The sequence below is a fragment of the Antechinus flavipes genome, chromosome 2 (assembly GCF_016432865.1).
Source record: "Antechinus flavipes isolate AdamAnt ecotype Samford, QLD, Australia chromosome 2, AdamAnt_v2, whole genome shotgun sequence".
Classification (NCBI taxonomy): domain Eukaryota; kingdom Metazoa; phylum Chordata; class Mammalia; order Dasyuromorphia; family Dasyuridae; genus Antechinus; species Antechinus flavipes.
Window position 1 is genome coordinate 334,502,214 of NC_067399.1, and position 26,221 is coordinate 334,528,434.

At 36.6% G+C, this 26,221-nt stretch overlaps 1 protein-coding gene across 2 annotated transcripts in view; it reads right to left on the reverse strand.

Moving 5' to 3' along the window:
- Window positions 1-3,037: 3,037 nt before the first annotated feature.
- WDR89 (WD repeat domain 89) overlaps window positions 3,038-26,221 on the reverse strand; it is a 34,995-nt gene continuing 11,811 nt past the window's right edge. The window contains exons 2-3 of one of the 2 annotated variants that reach the window (XM_051977801.1): window positions 14,764-14,858; window positions 3,038-4,400 (exon numbers count right to left, since the gene is read on the reverse strand). In XM_051977801.1, the coding sequence (XP_051833761.1) occupies window positions 3,218-4,369 (1,152 nt within the window). In that variant the 5' untranslated portion in view covers window positions 4,370-4,400; window positions 14,764-14,858 and the 3' untranslated portion in view covers window positions 3,038-3,217. The remainder of the gene's footprint in view (window positions 4,401-14,763; window positions 14,859-26,221) is intronic. The other variant, XM_051977803.1, reaches the window with a different exon arrangement.

Sequence of the window (26,221 nt, forward strand, 5' to 3'; positions counted from 1 at the left end):
ATCTTTGGAGGACTTAAATACATAGTTGGTAGACAGTTAATTGACCATCTGAAGAGCTATATATTAGTACTGCTAATGTTTATATGAAAATAGTTTCTCAGGTCTTAATTTCCCATTTAATATTTTTAGTAATCTACAAAATAAAATGTTTTATTCAACTGAATAAAAACTGAAGGCAAAATTGATATTTGATGTTTCCAAGTTCTTTACATGTTATTCTCATTTGGGGTTTACAACTCTTTATTATTCCCATTTTGTAGATGAGAGAAGACTGAGGTTCAAAGAAGTTAGCCCGATGGTCTAGCTATTCAGTGCTCCAGTTTAAATTATGAGTTACTGAAAATGACTGACATAAAATACTCAGATGTGAACTCTTTGAAGATAAGCACTGTCCTTTTATCCCTTGAAGCCCATGCATTTAATACAGTGCCAGGCACCTAGTTAATACATGCTTAATAAATGTTTATTGATTGATACTTACTGCAAAATGCATAGCATCAGGTGGAAATCACCTCTGCTCTGAGGGCCTTCATCTCTGATCTGAAGCAGCAGCCCTATTCAGCATAGCAGTTTCCTGCACTCTAGAAGTTTGCTGTGGGCCTCATTAATCAAAGGGACAAGTAGAACATTGGCCCAGTGCTAAGCTGGTTCATAACCTCGTTCAAAGGAGAGGCTTTTATGTATCAGAGAAAAAGCAGGATGGAAAAATACTAGCAGTGGCCTCATGCCTTATCTCCTGAGATAGTCTTATACAAAGTACTTGGGGAGGCGGGGGTGAGGGGGTGGGGGTGGGGGGTGGGGGGGTGGGGAACAAGAAATGAGAGATGACTTTTCTCTGAGACATGGGCTGCAGAAGTCAAGATAAGTTAATTTTTGGCACAAAGAAATTTAAGTAGACAAGCAAAACTGAAGGCCTGAGAGTAAATGACTATCAAGCAAGTAGTCAAAGATATTTAATAATACAATTGCTGTCCCTCACAGATGAACAATTGCTAATTGTCAAAGTTAGATTTCAACTAGGAATCTTTAGATTCTACATGTTAATTCTTTCTTAAAAACATCAATTCCTCAGTTCCGATTGATTTGTAATGAACAGAGCCAGCTACACCCAGAGAAAGAACACTGGGAAACAAGTATGGACCACAACATAACATTTCTACTCTTTCTGTTATTGTTTGTTTGCATTTTTGTTTTTTCTTCTCAAGTTATTTTTACCTTCTTTCTAAATCTAATCTTTCTTGTTCAACAAGATAATTGTATAAATATGTATACATATTTTGTATTTAAAATGTATTTTAACATATTTAACATAAATGGGACTACCTGCCATCTAGGGGAGGGAGTGGAGGGAAGGAGGGGAAAAGTTGAAACAAGTTTTTCAAGGGTCAATGTTGAAAAATTACCCATGCATGTTTTGTATATAAAAAGCTATTAAAATGTTTAATCCACAATTTACTCCTAATCCACATCTATTTAAAAGATTACTAATAAGGTGCCAAGGACATGTGTTTGGTCCTGCACTGTTTGACACTTTAACAATGATTTGGATGGCGTGCTTTTTAAAATGTTAAGGTGGATGTGAATTTGAAATAGCAAGTATGTTAGGCAACAGAACCATGATTTGAAAGATCAGAAGGCAAGCATCCTGGGCAAAAATTCATGAAGGAGAATTCAAAAACTTTGAATTTTGCCTTGTAAACGTTTATACTTGGACAAATCATTTAATCTCTTTGGCATTTTAAAATTTTAAAATATGTGAAATGAGGGGCCTTAGAGAGAAGTTCCAACAATTTGTCTTATTTTGGTGCATTCTCAATAATTTTTCTTCTATGATGGTAATTATGGCAGATTCTCAGGGTGCAATTTAATGGGGAAAAGGCAAAATCTTACACTTGAATTCAAAAAGTCCATTGCATAAATACAAAGGGGCAACATAACAAACAAAAGGAGCCAGGTAGTACAGTAGATAGAGTGCCAGGCCTGAAGTCTGGCCTCTTCCTTAGTTCAAATCTGGTGTCAGACATTTATTAGCTGTGTAACCCCAGAAAAGACACTTAAGCCCTTTTACCTCAGTTTCCTAATCTGCAAAATAAGTTGGAAAAAAAAATGGCAAACTATGCTGATATTTCTGCCAAGAAAATCCCAAAGAGAGTCACAGAAAGTCGGACATTATTGAGACAACTGAACAAGTAGTCCTAGAGGCCAGAACCATGGGGTGATGAATTAAAATTGCAAAGTAAATTCCCTTTATGTAAGGAAGAAAGACCTTCCTAACAGACCTAAGAAGTAGAATGAACTATCTGAAGAGATAGTAAGTTTCCTTTCAAGTAAAATAGGCCGATGACCACTTCTCATCCATGTTGTAGAAAGTTTTATTTTTTAGGCTAGATTAGATGGTTTCTTTGAAGTCTCTTCTGAGTAAACATTCTGGGATTACTAATTTTCAGTGAAGTATGAGGGCTAAGGTCACCTCCAACTCTAATTCTATTAAATTTCTATTTTTAAAAGTATTATTATGGATTAAAATGACATTTTTAAAGGGATGAAGTTTATAAGAATGATATACTCAGCTTATAATTTGGATGTAACCAAACCATCCTCACTGATGAGTATAAATTCACTTAGTTCACTAAACCTGGTAGCACCACTCCAGCAATTCTATGTGTTTCATATCCCTTTTCGCCAGCCATCTTATTGCCATTTACTTGATGTTATTTTTTTTTGGTTTAAAATAAAATACAGAAAATTCAAATAATTTTAGAAATTTTACTCCACCATTTATTTTTTTAAATTCAATTCTAAGTTTAATTGTAAATAACAGAACAAAATTTGTGTATTAGGCAGTAGCTGCCAAATGTGTAACAATTCAAAGCTAAAAAAGTTTATAAAAAACCAAAAACTTTAGCTTTGAAAATTGCTTTTAAAATTAATCTAATTTTTTTCCTTTTCTTTTTTAAAATTAATCTAATTTTTAAAATATATTCATTATCAGTTTAACAATGATTTAAAAAATTTAAAAGTAATGGAATTCAGACTGTTCTTTTGAATTCAGAAATATTTTATTTTTATGACATTTCAAGTTCTATATAAATCAAGTTTTTTCTGTACTTGAAAAAGCTAATTTACAAATAGATCCATTTCTGCATACAGGCTATAGTATATTAATTAACAGAAGACCAAACAAGATCATAAGCTGTTTTAACCACTATGCTTTTTCTTACTTTTTGTAAGAATGATTACTGTGAACTCTAATACGTTTCTGCACAGAGGAAGCTATTTTCATGTTATCTTTCTTTGCAAGAATCTTTTCAGTGGCTCCAAGTTTCCAAAGTAACAGTTGTGCATCTTCTCCACCAGTTAGTAAAGAATCATCCTGCATACTCCAACAAAAGGAACGAACTGTGGCAGAATGCCCTCTCTCAAGGCTTTTCATATATGTCAATCCTGAAGAGGCACAGTTTATTAAGTGAATAGTTCCTGTATTTGTACCTCCAACAATCAATAGTTGGTCTGTTTTTTCATGGTATAAGCCACCAACCAAATAATCCAGATTTCCATTTTGCACATTAATTACTTCCCTGACATCCTGGATATTCAGACATGTAACTGGTTGATCAGTATCTAAATTGGCAAGATCCCACCAACAAAATCCTTCATCATGTGTCATACAGTAAATTTCTTTATATTCCTTCCCAGACCAACCAACATAACTTACTGACGAACCAGAGTTACAAGTTGCAATCAGGGCATCTTCTTCATTGTCATTGCTTATATCAAAAACATTCACAAGTCCATCAGTTGATCCCGAGACTAGCATGTTAGGATTGTCAGGATGAAAACATACCTGGGTTATATCATCACTGTGTGTCTCTGAATAAACACCTAATGGATCTTTAACAGGGCATGAACTTTGAGAACTACTTCTTGCATCCCAAAATACCATCAAAGTATCATCACCCACTTTTTCAGTTCCAGCACAAATGATATGATCATTACAATTAATATCAAAACTGATGAAAACATTGGAAGGATAACCCTTGAATACCTGTACTGGTGTTTTACCTGATAAGCGCATATCCCAACACTTTATAGTGCCATCTGTGCATGCTGAAAATACATGGGAATAAGAATTTGCAAATTTGACTCCTTTAAGGAGTCCAGACTGTTCATTAAACTCCCTTAGCAAACTTAATGTCTCTTTATTATATAGTCTAACTGATCCATTGGAACATGAAACAGCAACTATGCATCCATTTTCTTTCTGTACATTTTTTGAAGTGTCTATGTCAAGGAGGTAAGTAGGCTCTTTAGTCACTGCAGAACGTCTAGCAATGGACAAATTTGCAAAATGTTCTTCAGTCTTCTCCATATCTGCAGTAGCATTCAAAGGCAGTTAAAATCTGTAAGAACAACCAAAATTTGAGTTAAAGCTCCTTTGAAAATCGCAATTAAAGCAAAGAATTTTTTTTTGCATAAAATGCAAAGATTAGAAAACTATTCTTGTAATAAGTTAGAGTAATCTTTAATCAACTGCCATTCCACCATGGTGTATGTAATCATAAATATTTTAACTATATCAGTAATATAAGAAGTTCCCCAATGATTTGTGAAATACAAGTAAGCATAGTGCATATTATGTATATTTTATCCATATTAATTACCTCTTGTATGTCCTTTCACAGAATTCCAGTAGAGAAAGTTATGTAGAATAAAGAAATTATTTGATCCCTCCCCCTTCAAAAAAGAACATTAAATTTTAGCTCAATTCTTGCCCTTTTCTATTAGTTCCCATTCCATTGTGGCCATACTCAAAAGTCTGACTGATCATGACCCTCCAATTGATCCAATCTGCTTTATACAACTTTTCAGAAGATAATTGGGGAAACAGAAGGGGTGGGGCTCAGCATTAAGCTGGATAGAGTTGTAGTGGACCTGGAGTCGGGAAGGCCTGATTTTAAAATCTAACCTCAGAAATCAAGTGAAAACAACATGACTAATATGGAAACATATTTAAAGTGATTATATATGTATCGGATTGCTTGCTGTTTGGGGGTGGGGAAAGGGAAGAGAAGAGGAAAAAAAATATGGAATTCAAAATCCTACAAAAGTGAATGCTGAAAACTCTCTCTACATGTAGTTGGAAAAATAAAATACTGTTGAGGGAAAAAATAAAAGAAATCAAGTGAAAAGCATTTATTTCCACCTAATAATTCTGGTTTAAAGAGGCAGCATGGTATAGTGGGATAGTTAGCCAGCCTTGATAAGTTCTGCCTCTCATACTAGGTATGGCAGTTCTAGTCACTCTCTTTAACCTCTCAATGCCCTTGGCATATAATCTTTAAGACTATGAATTATAGAGAAGGAACTAATATACATATGTAACTGCATTTGTCCCAGTTTTTAATTTATTTTAAACTTGTTAATACTTTGTTACAGTTACTACTGCCTGTCAATAAGAAATAAACTAATAATCATCACTGACAGTACAAATCTAGTTAGCCTGTCTTATCTTCAGCTAACAAATATTATCTTAAAAGCAAAAATTGTATTTTAATATATAAAGAACAAGATTAATAAATATTATATTAAAAGCAAAAATTGTATTTTAATATATAAAGAACAAGATTAAATATGAACCCATAATATTTGATTATGTACATTTTTTTTTGTATTGCTGAAGCAATTGGGGTTAAGTGACTTGCCCAGGGTCACACAGCTAGGAAGTGTTAAGTGTCTGAAACCAGATTATGTACATTTTTAAAAGAATATATTAAATTCAACAAAGAGGTTGCAGAATTTCCTGTATCCCCCTTCTGACCTTTTCCCACAAACTTTTTCAGTGTATAATCTTCATAATTCCCATGCTGAATTTTCACAACATCAAGCATTTGTGTGATTTTATTAGTAACTTCATTTTCACTTTTGTGTTGATAACTGCATACAACATGGCTATGTGCAGTAGAAAAAAAATGAGAGGCACAATGAGTGTCAGTTTGTGGAACAGCTGGTATCCTACTAGACATCTCAATGGTCTTGTTCACTTACTGTTGTAAGGAACTCCTGTGCATTTGTTGCATATTTTAAATATTTTACTTTTAAAACTTTTAAGTTGTATATTGCACTGTGCTTTGGGGACATGATTGCAAGTCCTTCAGGCTCTAAGGTAATATTAAGAACTTGCTAATTTGGCATCTTCGGACAATGGTGACTAATGTCCCAGTAACCTCTCCTTTTTGTTTTCAGAGGATGGCAAAGTAGAGAGATTTATAGCTATGCAGTACAATACCCTCACACCGTTATCTGCTACAGTAGAAGGAAAGATTCAGGTTAAAAAAAAAATTTTAATTTTAAGAATTTTAATTTGCTACACAGTACTTATGATATAGTAGATTGCATCTGTTATAAAGAGTTAATGTTGTCTGAAATTAATATTTTATAGCACAAAAGGTCAATTTTAGGGAATTAATAGTGAAGAAAAAACATTTTGCATGTTACCAATTTTATTTTGTGTACTGCATTTTATTGGTAATTTCATGGTTACTTTAAAAGTTAGGGAAAGTGCCCATTGCCACTTATAAAGAACTATATACAGAAAAGTGTATTTTCAGCAATCTCTAATGAAAAATTCATTTTTGGTGATCACAGGAACCTCACATTTAATGTTAATGTTAAATGTTAAAAAAAAATTTTCATTCTTTACTTTCATACTTTTTATTAGGAATGTTACACCTCTCATGAAAGTTGAGGTTTGACTAACTACAAATTGGATTCCAACTGTACTATCGAATTCCTCCCTCTCCCCATTTTGTTTTTTAAACTCAGTTCAAATTGTACCAATTCAGGAAAATAAAATTTTAGAACTGGAAAAAGGCTTTGGGATGTTCTAGCCCAATTGAGGCTCAGCAAATCAATTAAAGACAGATTAAGGACTAAATTCATAAAGATCTTGACTATCAGAGAGGCAACTATGGCTACCAAAAAATGTGTTAAAGACATTATGAACACAAAGATTTAAAGATTCTTGGGTAATAGGGAGACTGAGAAAAACACTTATTTTTGCCTCATAATTTTGATATTAAGAGGTACACAGACTAGTGGGATAGTGTCTGGACTTCTAGTCTAATATTCTTTCAATCAAACTGTGCTGTCTGTCTTAAAGTCCTCTCCAAACGCTACAACTTGAACCAAGAATCTCTGAACTCCTAGAGCATCCACTGTATCTGTCATTCATTTTAGCAATTAATCAGATACTATGTTATGAAATTTCATACTGAAATGTTACCTCTTTATTGTTATTTAACTCTGTATTTTATCACCATAATTCGATTGTAAGCTTCTCAAGGGAAGGAATTTTAGAAATTTCTCTAGGTTTCCATAGGTCTTTATAAAAAGGAATGTTATATAGTGAGTACGTAATAAAAATAAAGTTATTTTAGAGGAGGATACCATATTACCAGAGTCCTGGTAATGGTAGGTGAACATTCTTGACTCACTGATTTTACAAACCTTTAAAGATTTTCAAAAAAATAATCTAATGATTCACAATCTTTTTTTTCTTCTCATGAAATCAGATGTCCATATCTGCCAACAACTTTGATTTTAAATGAGTAGTATTTACATATGGTACTGAAGTATCCACAAAGATGAACTAGGAATTTAAAAAAGAGAGAGAGAAAAGGGGAAGAAAAAAAAAAAAAGAAGCACTGTGTCCAATGAGAAGCTGGTAGAATTTTTTTAAAAAATCCAAATGGAAGGCAATTAAGTGGAATAGTGGATAGAGCACTAGCTCTGAAGTCAGGAGGATCTGAGTTCAAATTTGGATTCAGACACTTAACACTTCTTAACACTTCCTAGCTGTGTGATCCTGTGGGCAAGTTGCTTAACCCCAATTGCCTCAGCAAAAAAAAAGAAAAGAAAAGGAAGCAATTGTGAGAAAAGTAAATAATTTAAACCTCCTGAAAAGCCCAAGACAGAACAAAGAAGTATAATATTGATTCAATCTTAGGAGGAAGGCAATGGTGTTTTAATGGGGGATGGGGGGGAAGACAACCAAAAAACAATGTATTAACAATAAGGAAAACTAGATTGTAACATTCTATATTTTTGTTATTCTCTTTTTAAAAATTAATTATAAATTTTCAAATAATAAAAACTAATTTTGACTTTCAACAAGTAGCCATAACAACTTTACTATTAACTCCTTCTTTCTAAGCCTCTTTCAATGATCTTTATGCATTCATTCATTTTTTTAGACATAATTTCAAGTGGGATAACTGTAGCCAAGGTAATCTCTTTGAAGTATATGTGTCTGGTAATAGTATTGCTGAATCAAAGATTAGCAAAGGGGGGAGGAGGTGATTCTAAATTGTTTTTAAGAATTCTCCCATGTTTCTCAAGGTGATGGGGGGTGTGTGAGAAAATAACCCATATTACTAATGATATATTACTAAATATAAATATATTTATATTACTTGAATATAAATTATTTATAGCATCTCTCTTTGTGGTGACAGAACTGGAAATTAAAGGGATGTCTATCAACTCAAGAATTTGCGGTTTGTGAATATAATGGAAAATTACTGTGCTATAAGAAATAATGAGCTGCTAAATCACTATTGATTAGAGTAATACAAATTAAAACAACTCTGAAAACCTCACACTTACCAGATTGACTAAGCTGACAGGAAAAGATAATGATAAATGTTGATTAAGATATGGGAAAACTGCAACAATACCAAACTGTGCATATTCTTTGATCCAGCAGTGTCATTACTAGATATTCCAAAGAGATCATAAAAGAGGGAAGAAGACGCACATATGCAAAAATGTTTACAACAGCTCTTTTGGTGGTGACGAGGAATTAGAAAATGAGTGGATGCCCATCATTTGGGGAATGGCTGAATAAGTTGTAATATATGAATGTATGAAATACTATTGTTCTTTAAGAAATGATGAGCAGACTAATTTCAGAAAACTTTGCAAAGACTTAACATGAACTGATGCTGAGTAAAGTGAGCAAAACCAAGAAAACGCTGTATATAGTAACAACAAGAATGTGTGATAATCAACTTTGATAAACTTTGGGTTTTTTTCAGTAATACAGTGATCCAAAGCAATTCCAATAGATTTGGGATGGAAAAAGCTATCTACAACCAGAAAAAGAATGGCGACTTCACCTTTTTTTTCTTTCTCATCATTTTCCCTTTTTGTTTTGATTTTTCTTTCCCAACATGACTAATATTTAAATATGTTTAAAATGATTATGTATATGTGTAAAAACGTAACAGATGGCTTGCTGTCTTGGGGAGGGGAGAGGTAAGGAAGGAAGGGAGGAAAAAAACTTGGAACTCAAAATCTTATAAACATGAATGTTCAAATTATCTTTATATGTAATTTTTAAAAATTTATTATTAAGTAAAAAAAAAGAAAGGAGCTGGTTGATTTTAGAAAAACAAGATTTGCAAGAAATAATAAAGTGAAATAAACAGAATCAAGAGAACAGTATATACAATAATAGCAATTCAAATAATTGTGTAATTATGTACAATTAAGTTATTGTGTTATACTCAAATCAATTATAAATTATCTATGAAGATAATATAAGAGAAATACTTGATAATTAACTATTCAGAGAATCACAATTCTAGTTCAGATTCTCACTGTCTTTTGAATAGACTGTTCTGGTCACTGTTTTTGAGTCATTTTCAGTCACTTCCTACTCTTCATGATCCAATTTGAGGTTTTCTTTGGAGAGATACTGGAGTATTTGCCATTCTTTCTCCAGCTCACTTTACAGATGAGGAAACTGAGTTAAACAGGGTTAAGTGATTTGCCTCTGAGGCCCCTTTTGAACTCAGGTCTTCTTGATTTCAGGCGTGGCACACTGTGCCACCTAGCTGCCCCATAGACTGTTGTAATAGTCTCATAAATTGTCTTCTTGCCTCAAATTTCTTCCTATTCCAATCCAACTTCCACTCAGACACCAAAATGAATTTCTTAAATTGTTGGTCTAATAACCATATTACACCACATAATAACATCATACTAAGTTCCTCCCTTCACAGTAAGCTTCAATGACTCCTTATTATCTGAGGCCTAATTTTAAAGTTCTCCATTTGCCACAGAAAGCCCTGCATAATCTGGCCTCTTTCTGCCTTTCTAGTCTTCTTATACTTCCCTCCAAACATTATTAATACACTTCAGTTAGTATTTCTACTTGTTCCTTTGTACTGCTTTTCCTCCATAACTGGAATCCTCTCTTCATTTTTATCTCTTAGCTTCACTAGCTTCCTTCAAAACTCATTCCATTTTTACAAAAACTGCACATGCTTAACTTATAACAGATTGCTTGCTGTGTGGGGAAAGGGGACAGGGGAAGAGAGCGAGAAAATTTTGGAAAACAAGGTTTTACAAAGGTGAATTTAAAAATCATCTTGCATGTATTTGGGAAAATAAAATAAATTTTAAAAGACTCATTTGAATTTCAACCTTCTGCAGGAAGCCTTTCTCAGCTCTTACAGCTATCCCTCTCAGATTACCTTCCATTTACTCAATATATCTTGTAATTTACATATTGGACCCCCAAAAAAGACTTCTTAAAAACAGGGATTGTTTTTGGCTTTCTTTGAATTTTCAGGATTTAGTGCATAATAAGTCCTTAATAAATACTTATTGACTGGAACTGAACATCAAAGTATGGGTAAGACTTGTAATAATAATAAAACTTGCAATTACTGTTATAGGTCCAAGGATGAAAAATAAATATTACAAAGAAATATGGTTAAGAATTTAAATGAATTTATCTTTCTTATATTAATCAGACTTTCAGATACCAGATAACAATAAAGTAGAAATATGCATTCACATGAGCTTTTTTAATAAATGAAAATATCACTAGACTTGAAAGAAAATATAGATCACAAGATTATAATCTGACTACAGATTACTGGTAATCTAATAAAGTTATAAAGAAAAAGTACTTTATCAACTCTCCAAGAAAATAACTGCAACACTGAAAGAATGGTATCAAAACATAAATTATAAAATAATTGATAAAAATTTAGCAAGACTAATCCGATTCTTATTCCTCCAATTACAGTTGTGGCAATTAGCATTCCCACTTTGTACTCTCAAAGTTTTATTAACAGGATACATGCTTTGCTTTCAGTTGTCTGTTGTATCTGACTCTGATCCTAATTTGAAGATTTGCTTGTTTGTTTGTTTTACAAAGATACTGAAGTGGTTTCCCATTTCCTTTTCCAGCTCTTTTAAAGATAAGGAAACTGAGACAAAGAGGATGATTTGCCTAGGGTCATACAGTGTGTGAGGTTAGATTCAAACTCAAGGATGAGTATCCTGATTTCAGGCCTGACACTATCTACTAAGCCTCCTAGCTTGCTTAACAGAATGTATACTTTTCTTTCATGCTCTCCCAGCTCTGTGATCAATTCACATTTTCAAAATTGTAGTAAGTAGCCTTTTGAAATTATCTTAGGCATACTCCATCTTGCAGAAAAGTCCATTGGATGAATTGTTTAGGTCAGGTTAAGGAGTAATGACACTGGATTAAGACAGTTATGACAGCAAGCTTATTTTGAACAGACCATTAACATTCTGAAAAGGATCATCAACACACACATACAATTTTACTTTGAAATAAAAATTTCATTCTATTATCCCCATTTTCTTTGCTTTATGAGTTAAAAAACACACTGTGTCAACTAAACCAGCTTTGTCCTTCAAAGTAAATTCCAGCCCTAGTATTAAGAAGCATGATTAATATTTGTTGACAATGATGGCCAAAAAGTCAAGTCAATGTGCACTTATACTAAGTACTGTACAAACCTAATGTAAGAGATTACAAGTAAGCAACAAATAAGATATATACAAGACAAACTGATGATAATAAACAAAAGGAAGGCATTAGCATTAAGGGACATGAGAAAAGGCTTCTAAAGCTTCAACTTGAAGGAAATCAGGAAAGTAAGGTAGTAGAGATGAAGACTGAACTGCCAATTAATTTATTATTGCCACACAGATAAAGGTGTTCACCTGGAAAGGAACAAGAGATTCAGTTATTTGTCCTTGCTTTCTATCTATTCCTTACAACCAACTTGTTTAGGAAGGGAGTAGCTATGAGTAGCTTATAGTTCCAGTCCTTGAGATCTCAGGTTATGATTAAGGGAGTGAGATGGCTAAGGAGTCCTTCTGGGTTGAGGGTGAAGGGGCAGGCACACCCAATTACTTTTTGGTATTCCCCAGGAAAGACATGATGGCAACAAATGGTAGAACAATGCTTCAATCACACTTTAATAAGGACAGAAAATTCAGAGGCTAATGGAATGGGAATAGGGAATAGAGTGGTGGTGGTGGTTTAAGAGTTTGGATCTCATTTTTATAGTTTTGGTGGTAGGGGACAAACTTTTGTCTGTGACACCTTAGGGTTAGGGTTAAGGTCTAGCTGGTTTCCCTTATTTTAGCACATAGTCTCAGGATGTAATCTTAGTTAATATACAGTTTACAATAGCTCCTATGCTTTTCTAATTTATAAGATAATTTACAAGTAACTTATTCTCCCTTAAATTTATGCAACAGTCTATAAGTGACTTCCAAATTCCCCCTTTTAATCTTTCTACTATTGTCAAATTATAGTAGCTACTTATAAGTTTATTTCCTGACCAGCGGGATGAATACAGAGAGGACTGGCGAGACTTACATGAACTGATGCTAAGTGAAATGAGCAGAACCAGGAGATCATTATATACCTCAACAATGATACTGTTTGAGGATGTATTCTGATGGAAGTGGATCTCTTCGATAAAGAGAGCTAATTCAGTTTCAACTGATCAAAGACAGACAGAAGCAGCTACACCCAAAGAAAGAACACTGGGAAATGAATATAAACTGCTTGCATTTTTGTTTTTCTTCCCGGGTTATTGATACCTTCTGAATTCAATTCTCCCTGTGCAACAAGAGAACTGTTCGATTCTGCAAACATATATTGTATCTAGGATATATTGTAACCTATTCAACATGTAAAGGACTGCTTGCCATCTGGGGGAGGGGGTGGAAGGAGGGAGGGGAAAATCGGAACAGAGGTGAATGCAAGGGATAATGCTGTAAAAAATTACCCTGGCATGGGTCTGTCAATAAAAAGTTATTAAAATAAAAAAATAAGTTTATTTCCTGTGCTAACGTAGAAGGGGGGAATGTGGAGGATGGAGTATTCAGGTAGCAAAGTACTACAGAAGGACATGGAGAATTTCAGAAAAGAGAGATAGTGAAAATATTTGAAGTTGGAAAATGAAGTGTCTTGTATGAGGAAGGGTAAGAAGGGCTAGCGCTACTGGATTGTAGAGTGTGTAAAAGAGATAATAAGTATAAAAAGACTGGACAAAAAGGAAGGGGCAAAATCATGAAGGGCCTTAAAAGTCAAAAGACTTTATCTTTTATCCCAGAAAAGCCACTGGAGTTTACTGAATAGGAGGTGACATGATCAGTCTTGTGCTTTAAGAAAATCAAGATGGCAGCTGAGTGAAGAATAGTAATAGTCAGTATTTATATTTACATCTACCATCTGATCCTCACAATTACTCTGGGAGATAAATGCTATTATTTACTTTATTTTACAGATGAAGAGATGAAGATAGGCAAAGGTGAGCCACACAGCTAGTCACTGTCTAAAGTTGGATTTGAACTCTGGTTTTCTGGAATCTAGTTTCAGCATTCCATCCATTGTACCTCCTACCTGTCTCATGGATGAAATGGACTGGGTAACAGCTTGAGTCAGAGAGACCATTCAAAAGCTAATATAACAGTCCAAATATAAGGTGATAATGGCCTCTCTCAGTGCAGTGGCAATATCAGAGGAGAAAATGGGCAAATACCAGAGATGTCATGGAAGAGAATAGGTCTTGGCAACTAAATGTGGTTAGGAGGTAAGAGAGAGTGAGGAGTTAAAAGATAAAACCTAGTTTGCAAGCCTGGATGAATGGAAGGATGGCAATACCCTGGGAAATTATGTAAATTGAAAAGAGAGGAGGGCATGGGGGAAAAAATAATGATTTCAGTTTTGGACATGCTGAGTTTCAAGATGTCTATCAATGCTACCATTGAAATATCCTTTGAATCCACCCTTTCCATTTCATTCATCATCATCATCATCATCATCACTAAATTTTATACAGAAAATGTGCTTATTTAAGCTCACAACAGCTTATGACATAGATGATACTACTATTAATCCCATCTGAGATGTTTAAAAGAGATAGTTTTATTTAAAGCTATGAACTGTCAAAAGATGGATGAGATTGAAACCTAGATCTTCATGCCATATAGCTTTTCAGACCTATATTAATTCAGTCCTATAGTAATTTCTTTCCCCCTAACTTCCTATAAATTGTGCAGTTTTTATCATTTCATTGTATTCTGCCTTTTGTATTATTCTGTTTTCATGTGTTAAAAGTGTGTTCTCAAATTGACTGTAAGCTCCCAAGAGATAGATTAAGACTAGAAAGGGCCTTGGGAGACTTTGCCTGGGTAAAAGAGGAGATTCTTTGCCTCAATTGCTATCCAGACTTAATCACTCAGTCAAACTGAAATCTGTTGAAGGACTTAGAATAAAAAGGCCAAAGTCTCCCACTGCACACAGGCCACCTCCAGTTGTTCTGAATTGTATGGCCACTAGGCCCAGATAACTCTGGAGGGAAAAGTGAAGCAGGTGACCTTGCACAGCCCTCCCGCACTTAAATCCAATTCACTTACATGTCATGGCATCACCTCTCTGATGACATTGTCTTCTACAAGAAGGAAGGACGACCAACAGCTCAGAGGACCCACCTCTCTTAAGCTTGGCACATCTATGGTAGAAGACATACAAGGTTTACTAATCAGGAGAGCATGCATATCACAGATAAACAAAGATACTTTTAAGTTTGCAAGATATGCATGTCCTGAAAGACCTCAACAACCCTCACAGGTTTAGAGCCCACACCTATTCTATATGATTAGTAAATCAATCAGTCAGAAGTTCTTACTCCACATTAAAATCGAAACTTCTCTTCTGTTTGATCATAAGAAATAATGAAACATAAGGCTTCAGAAAAACCTGGAAAGACTTGTATGAACTGATGCAGAATTAAATAAGCAGAACTGGGAGAACAATGTACACTATAATAACAAAGAAAAACAACTCTGATAGACTTAAAAACCACAAAGTGTAATGCCACTATGTTTCCAAAGGACCAAGAATAAAGCATGCTACTTACCTTTAGACATAGAGGTGGGAAGATGGAAAATGAGATATACTTTTGAACATGGCCAATATGGAAATTTTACTTTGCTGAACCATACATTTTTGTTATTTTTCAGTGGCAGAATGGTAAATTAAAGTGTAAAAGAAGGGAAACCAAATCAAAAAGAAAGAAAAGAAAGGCATTCATTGGAGCATTTCTTTTACTTTTTAATTATAGCTTTTTGTTTACAAAACATATGGGTAATTTTTCAACATTGATCCTTGCAAAACTTCCTGTTCCAATTTTTCCTCTCCTTCCCCTGTAACCCTTCCCCTAGATGGCAGGAAGTCCAATACATGTTAAATATGTTAAAGTATATGTTAAATACAATATATGTATATATATGTATGCAGTAATCTTGCTGCACAAGAAAAATTGGATCTAGAAAGAAAGTTTAAAAAAACCCTTAGAGAGGAAACAAAAATGCAAGCAAACAAGAACAGAAAGAATGGAAATGCTATGTTGTGGTCCACACTCATTTTTCATAATTCTCTCTGGGCGTAGCTGATTCTCTTCATTGCTGAACAATTGGAATTGATTTGAATCATCTTGTTGTTGAAGACAGCCACATCCATCAGAACTGATCGGCATATATTATTGTTATTGAAGCATATAATGATCTCCTGGTTCTGCTCATTTCACTTAGCATCAGTTCATGTAAGTCTCTCCAGGCCTCTCTGAAATCACCCTGGTCATTTCTTACAGAACAATAATATTCCATAACATTCATATATCATAACTTATTCAGCCATTCTCCAACTGATGGGCATCCACTCAGGTTCCAATTTCTAGCCACTACAAAAAGAGCTGCTACAAACATTTTTGCACATGTGGGTGAGCATTTCTTTTAAATGCACAGAAGAAATCAGGTCAGAAAGAATAAAGTTAAATAATTAATTATTACATATTTTTAAAAATAAAGGTAAGCTATGTATGAGTTTCATTTTTCATGTAAAATCCTCTTTCTCTGTTCTAGTATACATAGGGAAATTGCTTGTTTTATATTCAGAGCAAAAAATTAAAAAGGAAGTTGTACAGGAAAAGCAAGTTGTATAGAATAGTGATTCACAGTTTCATGCACAATATCTAATAGCTAGATATATTATGGTTTACAGATATGTCACATATATATATACATATATATATACACACACATATATATACACACACACACACACATATATATATAAATAAAACTAAATATATTACAGTGTTCTACAGAAAGCAAGTAAAATATAAGGCTATTTATGTGTGCTAGGTACTGGAGGGAATGCACAGAATGCCAAAATCCAGAATGTCAATGAGAAAGAATAGCTGGGAAATTAAGATACTGTACAACAAAAGTTAAAACAAAATAAAACAAAACAAGGAAATAACAGTTCAAAAGTCACAAAGCAGAGCACAAGAACTGAATGAAGGAATAAATAACAAATATTACAAGAGTTCAGAAGAAAGATTATAAGCTAGAACATCTTGGAATGGAATGGAATAGCATGGTACAATGAAAAAAATACTTGATTTGGGGTCAAATAATCAGGGTTCAAATCTTGATTCTATCACTGGAAAACACTTGTGCCCTTTGGCAAGTGACATAATTTCTCTGTGCCCAAATTATCTTTCCCTGCAAAATGAAGTTGAATGACCAGCAGGATGAATACAGAGAGGCTTAGAGAGACTTACATGAACTGATGCTGAGTGAAGTGTGCAGGACCATCATATCATATATTATGAGTGTATAATGATCTCCTGATTCCGGTCATTTCTGGTCATTTCTTACTGAACAACAATATTCCATAACATTCACATACCACAATTTATTCAGTCATTCTCCAATTCATGAGCACCCACTCAGTTTCTAGTCTCTAGCCACTACGAAAAGAGCTGCCACAAACAGTTTTGCACATATGGATCCCTTTCCCTTCTTTAATATCTCTTTGGGAGATAAGCCCAGTAGAAACACTGCTGGATCAAAGGATAAGCATAGTTTGATAACTTTTTAAGCATAATTCCAAATTACTCCCCAGAATGGTTGGATTCGTTCACAATTCCACCATCAATGTATCAGTATCCCAGTTTTCCCACATCCCTTCCAACATTCACCAATATTTTTTCCTGTCATCTTAGCCAATATAAGAAGTACGTAGTAGTATCTCAGAGTTGTCTTAATTTGCATTTTTCTGGTTAATAATGATTTGGAGCATCTTTTCAAATGGCTAGCAATAGTTTCCATTTCTTCATCTGAAAATTGTCTGTTCATACCCTTTGACTATCAATTGGAAAATGGCTTGATTTCTCATAGAGTCAATTCTCTATATATTTTGGCAATGAGGCTTTTATCAGAACCTTTGATTATAAAAATGTTTTCCCACTTTATTGCTTCCCTTCTAATCTTGTCTGCATTAATTTTGTTTGTACAAAAACTTTTTAACTTGATATAATCAAAATTTTCTATTTTGTGATCAATAATGAACTCTAGTTCTTCTTTGGTCACAAATTCCTTCCTCCTCCACAGATCTGAGAGGTAAACTATCCTATGTTCATCTAATTTATTTATAATCTCGTTCTTTATGTCAAATCATGAATCCATTTTGATCTTATCTTAGTGTACAGTGTTAAGTGTGGGTCAATACCTAGTTTCTGCCATACTAATTTCCAATTTTACCAGGAGTTTTTGTCAAACACTACATTATTATGGCTATTAACTATATTGTCCTGTGAACCTAACCTATTCCACTGATCAACTAGTCTAATTCTTAGCAAATACTAAATGGTTTTGGTGACTGCTGCTTTATAATATAGTCTTAGATCTGGTACAGCTAGGCCACTTTCATGTGATTTTTTTTTTTCATTAGTTCCTTGATCTTTTGTTCTTTCAGATGAATTTTGCTGTTATTTTTTCTAGGTCATTAAAATAGTTTTTGGGGAGTCTAATTGGTATAGCACTAAATAGATTAGTTTAGGTAATATTGTCATCTTTATTATATTCACTTGACCTATCCAAGAACACTTAATATTTTTCCATTTGGTTAGATCTGACTTTATTTGTGTGGAAAGTGTTTTGTAGTTTTACTCATATAGTTCCTGACTTTCCCTTGGCAGATAGATTCCCAAATATTTTATACTATCAGCAGTTATTTTAAATGGAATTTCTCTTTGTATCTCTAGCTATTAGGTTTTATTAGTGATATATAAAAATGCTGATGATTTATGTAGTTTTATTTTGTATCCTGCAACTTTACTAAAGTTGTGGATTATTTCTAATAGCTTTTCAGTAGAATCTGTGGGATTCTTTAAGTATACCATCATATCATCTGCAAAGAGTGATAATTTGGTTTCCTCATTACCTACTCTAATTCTTTTAATCTCTTTCTCAACTCTTAATGTAGAAGCTAGCATTTCTAATACAATATTGAATAGTAATAGTGATAGTGGGCAACCTTGTTTCACTCCTGATTTTATTAGGAATGGTTCCACAAAAGGTTTGGCAATTGTCAAAGCTGTAAAATTACCCATGCATATAACTTGTAAATAAAAAGCTATTAAAAAAAAAAAAAAAGGAATGGTGCCAGTTTATCCCCATTACATATGATGGTTTTAAATAGATACTACTGACTATTTTAAGGAAAAGTCCTTAAAAGCTATCCTCCATGCTCTGCCTGATTGCCTACCCAAGCCAGTGCCTGACCAAAACAGACCTTTTCTGGTGATCTTCAAGATTATCTTTTGTTGGTAATGTATTGCACTCCCAATATTCATGAGTTCTGATAGTCCAGCACTAATTCAGAGGCTGAATTTCACAAATAGTTTGAGGGTAGTAGGGGAGGTCAGAATGAAGCATATCTCTGCCATTTTGGCTCTGCCTATGTATTATAGATAATTTTGCTGAATACAATATTTTTAGCCACAAATCTAGTTCTTTTGGTTGCCAGTATATATGATTCCAGGACCTGTGATCATTATTGTGGCTACTGATAAGTCCTGTCCAATTCTAATTGTAGCTCCAATATATTTGAACTGTTTTTTCCTTGTTTCTGTAAGATTCTATCTTTGACCGGGGACTTTCAAAATTTGGCAATAATATTCCTATGTGCTTGCCACAAAGGATTTCTTTGAGGTGGTGATAGGTAGATTTGTTCCTATTTCTACTTTTATCCACACATTCTATCACTTCAGAACAATTTTCTTGGGTTACTTTTTGCATTATTGCATCACGGTTCTTTTTTTGGTCTGTTATTATATTTTCTTCTCCAGATCTGTTGTTTTTCTTATGTTTCACATTCTGTTCTATTTTTTCATTCTTTATATTCTGTCTTGTTATAGCTTCACTAGCTTCCCTTTACCCCATTTCTAATTTTCAAAGAGTTATTTTTGTCTTTAAAACTCTGCATCTTTTACTATTAGCAAATTAGGAGAACAAGGGATAATCTACCTCTCAGATCTGTGGAGAAGGAAGGAATTTATGGCCAAAAAAGAACTAGGGGGCATTATAAAATGCAAAATAGATAATTTTGATTATATTAAATTAAAAAATTTTTGAACAGACAAAACCAATGCAGGCAAGATTAGAAGGGAACATTAAACTGGAAAAAAATTTTTTACATCTAAGGGCTTTGATAAAAGCCTCATTTCTAAAATATATAAAGAATTGACTTAAATTTACAAGAATAAGCCAGTCTCCAATTGACAAATGGTCAAAAGATATGAATAGACAATTTTCAGACCAAGAAATTAAAGCCATTTCTAGTCACATTGAAAAAATGCTCTAAATCACTATTGATTGCAGAGAAATGCAAATTAAGACAACTCTGAGGAACCACTTCACACCTCTCAGATTGGCCAAGATGCTAGGAAAAGATTATGATAGGTGTTGGAGGGGATGTGGGAAAACTGGGACACTAATGCATTCATTGTTGGTGGAACTGTGAAATGATCCAACCATTCTGGAGAGCAATTTAGAGCTTTGTTCAAGGAGCTATAAAACTGTGCATATCTTTTGATCCAGCAATGTCTTTTCTGAGCCTCTAATCCAGAGATCATAAAAAAGGAAAAAGGGATCCATGTGTGCAAAAATGTTTGTACCAGCTTTTTTTGTAATGACAAAAAACTGAAAGCCAAGTGGATGTCCATTAGTAGGAGAATGGCTGAATAAGTTATGGTATATGAACGTAATGGAATATTATTGTTCTATAAGAAACAGTCAGCAAGATGATTTCAGAAAGGCCTGGAGAGACTTACATGAACTCATGCTAAGTGAAGTGAGTGGAACCAGGAGACCATTGTATTGTCCACTGCAACAAGATTATGCCATGAAAAATTCTGATGGACATGGCTCTTTTCAACATCGAGATGATTCATGCCAGTTCTAATGGTCTTGTGTTAGAGAGAGCCTTCTGCATTCAAAGAAAGGACTGTGGGAACTTAGTGTGAATCACAATCTAGTATTTTCACCTTTTCTGTGTTGTTTGCTTGCTTTTTTCCCCCTCATTTTTTTCCTTTTTAATCCGATTTTTCTTGCGCAACATAATTGTAGAGATATGTGTAGAAGAATTGCATATGTTTAACATGTATTTGATTAACTGCTGTCTAAGGGAAAGAATGAGGGGAAGGAAGGGAGAAAAAAATTTGGAACACAAGGTTTTGCAAGGGTAAATGTTGAAAACTTGTAATTTGAAAATAAAAAGTTAAAAAAAAGGAAAATAAAATAAAATAAAGGCAGATTTTAAAAAATAAAAATTAAAAACAGCATCAAATAAAACATGGGAGATCAAAGAAGAGAGGATTCTGCTTCCCTGGATAGGACAATGATTAGAGACACAAGGTAAAAGGCCTAAAGCACGTTAATTTTTATTTTGCATGTTTTCTCTACTAAAGAGAAAGAGAGAACAAAGATTCAATGCCCAAGATAATTAAGGAGAAAGACAACTGGGCTTTCCTTTTTAAGTTCAGATCATTTGACTTAGAAGTTCATCATTTTTGGAAACTGAAAAGACTGACAGATGTGATTGATGAGCCACTGTCAGCAATATCTAAAAGCTGATGGAGAATATAAAAAGACCAAAGAATGGCAAATTTTGTCCTATTTTTCCAAAAAGTCAAAGAGAACATGTTGTCTGCCAATTATAGGCTAGTCAGCCTAACTTCATTCAATTCCTGGTAAAATTCTAAAATCAATCAGTAAAGAAATGATAAGTACTAGAAAAGGAAGTGGTAGTTATAAAGAGCCATAGTTTCACCAAGAACAAGCCATGCCAGACTAATCTTATTTCCTTTTTTAACAAAGTTACTAACCAGCAGTTCAGGAAAAGGGCATGGATATAGTTTAGGACAGAATATTCTTCAAATCTGCAGAAAACACAAAACTGGGAAGAATAGCTATCACATAGGATAATATCAGGGTTCAGAAAGAGTTTTGATAGGGCTTGAGGTCAAAAAAGTCAATTCTCACAAATACAGGACGAGGGAGGTCCTAATAATACAGTTTGTTTGAAAAAGATCTAGGAGTCTGAGTGGCCTGCGACCAAAATAGCTAAGGTGATTTGGGGCTGTATGAAGAAAGGCAAAAGTTCCCTGAAATAAGGTAATCTTCCCTCTGAATTCTTCCCTAGTCAGATGACAGTTGGGTCACTTCATTTAGTTCTGGGCACCACAATTCAAGAACAATATAAAATGGAAAGCACTTAGAAAATAACCAGGAATTCATGTCATGTGAGGATTAGTTAAGGGAAGTATATATGTCTGACCTAGAATGTTGGGGCACAGGATGAGGAGGAGACAGCTATGCTCAGGAAGCTATTTGGCCCCAGATGTCAGAATCAAAAGAGATGTGCAGAAATACAGATTAATTTAAGGTTCAATATCAGGTAAGCTTTCTAACAACTGTTGTTCAGTCCTCCCTCTCCGCCCCCCAAGTTATGTCTGACTCTACATGACCTTATTTGGGTTTCTTGGCAAAGATAGTGTAGTGGTTTGCCATTCTCCAACTGATTTTACAGATGAGGACACTGAGGTAAATAGGATTAAGTGACTTGCTCAAAGTCACACACAGTGCTGAAAGCCAGATTTGAGTTCAGGAAGATAAATTTTCCTGTCACCAGGCCAGGTGTCCCACCTACTTGCCTTTCTAACAACTGGAGCTAGCCAAAAAATAAAATAAACTGTTTGAGAGGTAGAATGTTCCTTTTTTTCTGGAGGTCTCAGACAAAGACAGTTGGCAATTTACTGACAAGGCTCTAGTGGGCCCCATCCTAAGCAATACCAGAGAGACAGAGTTTCTCTCAGCCTCTTCCTCCCACAAGCACTTGCAAATAAGAATTTACATTGTACCCAGTGTTGAGGCAAGAGCCCCAGAAACACAGAATATGTTTCTGACTTCAAAGCAGACATTTTAATGGGGAAAGACAACACATAAAAAGGAGCTGGAAAGCCAGGTAGTGAGAGGGAAGAGAAGCTAACCACAAAAGAAGACAGAAGTCAAGAGCATAACTGGAAAGGGGAGAGGAGATAGAATAGAGGGAAGAGAAGCCTGCCAGCCTGGGCAGTTTCTCAAATTTCCTCCCAAAGTTCTGGGAGGAAAGGGAGGAAAGGCAGGGAGAGAGAAGCGTGGAGTGGGGAGAGGGAGGAATGAAGTAGGGGGAGGGGGGAAAAGGGGGGAGGAGAGGAAGGAAGGGGGAAAGGGGGAAGGAGGAGGGGAAGGAGGAAAAGGGGGGAGAGGAAGGAAGGGGAGGAGGGGAAGGAGGAAAAGGGGGGAGGGGGAGGAGGGGAGAGAGGAAGGAGGGGGAGGAGGGGAGAAAGGGAGGGGGGAGGAGGGGAGAAAAGGAGGGGGGGAGGAGGGGGGAGGAGGGGAGAAAAGGAGGGGGGGAGGAGGGGAGAAAGGGAGGAGGCAGGGGGGAGGAGGGGAGAAAGGGAGGAGGCAGAGGACAGAAGGAGGGAAAGGGAGGAGGAGGGGAAGAGGAGGAGAGGGGAGGGGGGGAGGGAAAGGGGGAAGGAGGGGGGGAGGAGGAGGTAAGGAGGGACGGGGGAGGGGGGAGGGGGGAGAAAGGGAGGAGAGAGGGAAGGGGCAAGGGAAAGGGGGAAGGAGGGGGAAGGGGAGGAGGAGGAGAGGAGGGAAAGGCTGAAGGGGGAAGGAGGGGGGGGAAGAGGAGAGGGAAGGAGGGGGAGGAGGGAGAAAGGGAGGGGGGGGAGGGGGAAGGGGGAGGAGGAGGGGGGAGGGGGAGGAGAAAGGGAAAAGGGAGGGGGGAGGGGGGAGAAAGGAGAAGGGGGGAGGGGGGAGGAGGGGAGGAGAAAGGGAAAAGGGAGGGGGGAGGGGGGAGGAGGGGAGGAGAAAGGGAAAAGGGAGGGGGGGGGGGGAGGAGGAGGGGAGGAGAAAGGGGAAAGAAAGGGGGGGGGAGGGGGAATGGGGAGGAGGAGGAAAGAGGAGGAGGGGGGAGGGGAAGGGGGAGGAGGGGAAGGAGGAAAAGGGGGGAGGGGGGAGGAGGGGAGAGAGGAAGGAGGGGGAGGAGGGAGAAAGGGAGGGGGAGGAGGGGAGAAAAGGAGGGGGGGAGGAGGGGGAGGAGGGGAGAAAAGGAGGGGGGGAGGAGGGAGAAAGGGAGGAGGCAGGGGGGAGGAGGGAGAAAGGGAGGAGGCAGAGGACAGAAGGAGGGAAAGGGAGGAGGAGGGGAAGAGGAGGAGAGGGGAGGGGGGAGGGAAAGGGGAAGGAGGGGGGGAGGAGGAGGTAAGGAGGGACGGGGGAGGGGGGAGGGGGGAGAAAGGGAGGAGAGAGGGAAGGGGCAAGGGAAAGGGGAAGGAGGGGGAAGGGGGAGGAGGAGGAGAGGAGGGAAAGGCTGAAGGGGGAAGGAGGGGGGGGAAGAGGAGAGGGAAGGAGGGGGAGGAGGGAGAAAGGGAGGGGGTAGGGGGAAGGGAAGGGAGAGGGGAGGGGGAGGAGAAAGGGAAAAGGGAGGGGGGAGGGGGGGAGAAAGGAGAAGGGGGGAGGGGGGAGGAGGGGAGGAGAAAGGGAAAAGGGAGGGGGGAGGGGGGAGGAGGGGAGGAGAAAGGGAAAAGGGAGGGGGGGAGGGGGGAGGAGGGGAGGAGAAAGGGGAAAGAAAGGGGGGGGGAGGGGGGAGAAAGGGAGGGGGGGGGGGGGGGGAGGAGGGGGAGGAGGGGAGGAAAGAGGAGGAGGGGGGAGGGGAAGGGGGAGGAGGGGGCAGATTTCTCCAGCAGTTCTACCTTGCTCACTCTGGGTTTTTTTCTGTCACAAATCTAATGGGGAAAAAGAGCTGCACAGAACAAATGTCTTTTGTCAGATGAACTTGAAAGATAGCTTAACTGTTTTAAAAGAGTTTCCTGTGTGCCCAGCACAGCTGTATCTTCAATGTTAAGTGAGTTACCAAGTCTGCCAAAGTGACTTTTAATATAGAGTATATACACATCCTTCATTCTCTGCAGATCTTAGGTTCTCAAACCAAACCCAATCCAATCCGACTACTTACTAGTTCTTTGACTTTGGGCTAGACATGTTACCATCCTGAACATCAATTTACTTCTTTGCAAACGAAGGTTGAACTGGATGGCCTGTGACTTTCCTTCCAGCTCTAAATCTCTAATCCAACTCTTGTTCAATTCTGAAATCATATGTGATTTTTATCAACAGTTTTTATAAATACATGCTCATAATTTTTTCAAATGAAACAATACCAGATAGTTAATAAAGACAAAATCAGGCCTTAAAAGGATTTTAATAGATTAGAATCCTGGGTTCAAATCAAGACAAAGTTCCACAGTAATAAATGTAAAGCCCTGTATTAAAAAGGTCAATTTTATTGGCACAATAAATAAGGAAACCTATATTGAAAAGCTTACTTAAAAAGATAACTCAGAATTTAAAGCTGGCAAGTTCAATATGAACCCAGAATGTAATCCTTACAAAGTTAATGCAAACTCAGACAAATAATGGTAGTGTGAGTCCATTATCTCAGGACAGGTTCATTGTAGGATCTGCAGAGAAGCAAACCCCACCACCAAACCCCCAAAAGGAAAAAAAAAACCACTTTGCATTTGGTACATAGAGAAAAGGCTGTATTTGGTATCAAGTCACCTTAACTAAGTCAGTAAATGTAATGTCTGGGCTAGCTTTCTGTAGGTTTGGCTCCTCTATCTTTAGATAATCACCAGGTGATGTGGAGAGATCCAGAAAGTGGTGAATGGAAGGGACCAGATAGGTTAGCTGCTTGGGGGAGAGGTTTGCTTGTATCTACAGATGGAGAAGAAATCAGATGAGTGCCAACGAGCCATATTCGCCTTGTCCATTGGAGAGAGACAGAGCAGACCCTTGAAACAAAGACCCATCGGGTGATTCCATGGTTGACTGTGCCCACCACTGAAAGAGCATGACAGTTATGTTAATTGCCTCACAATCATAAAAAATTGTTAATGAGACTGGTGCGGGACTTCAAAACCCTTAGAAATCATTGGATTCCCTGACACATGATGAGACTGACACAGACTTTAAAACTTGCAGGAATTCTTGGATTCTCTGACACATGAAGTAATGGACAATAGATTGGTTTGGGATTATTTCTTGGCTGCTAGATGAGATGTATGTGTGATTGTTATTTACACACCTTCCTTCTAGGACTTATGGACATGTATAATTCCTCATGTTGATTCATATTGTTTGTTATATCACTACTTGCATGTGCAATTCATGTTTGTTACACCACACTGAGCCTGTGCTAGCTGTGGGGAGACTCATCACTATTAGCCTGTGCTATATTGCTATGTGCTTATGTAATACCCCCCTGCTGATGGATTTATGTATATCTGTTTCAATTTCAGCCCAGAAGAAACCCACTAATCTAGTTTGACTCCCCATTTCCCTTTGGTGTTTTCATCTCCCTTCCTGAGACATCGGGGAGGGCATGATCACCTCCTTTTTGATGTTTTCACCCCCCTTT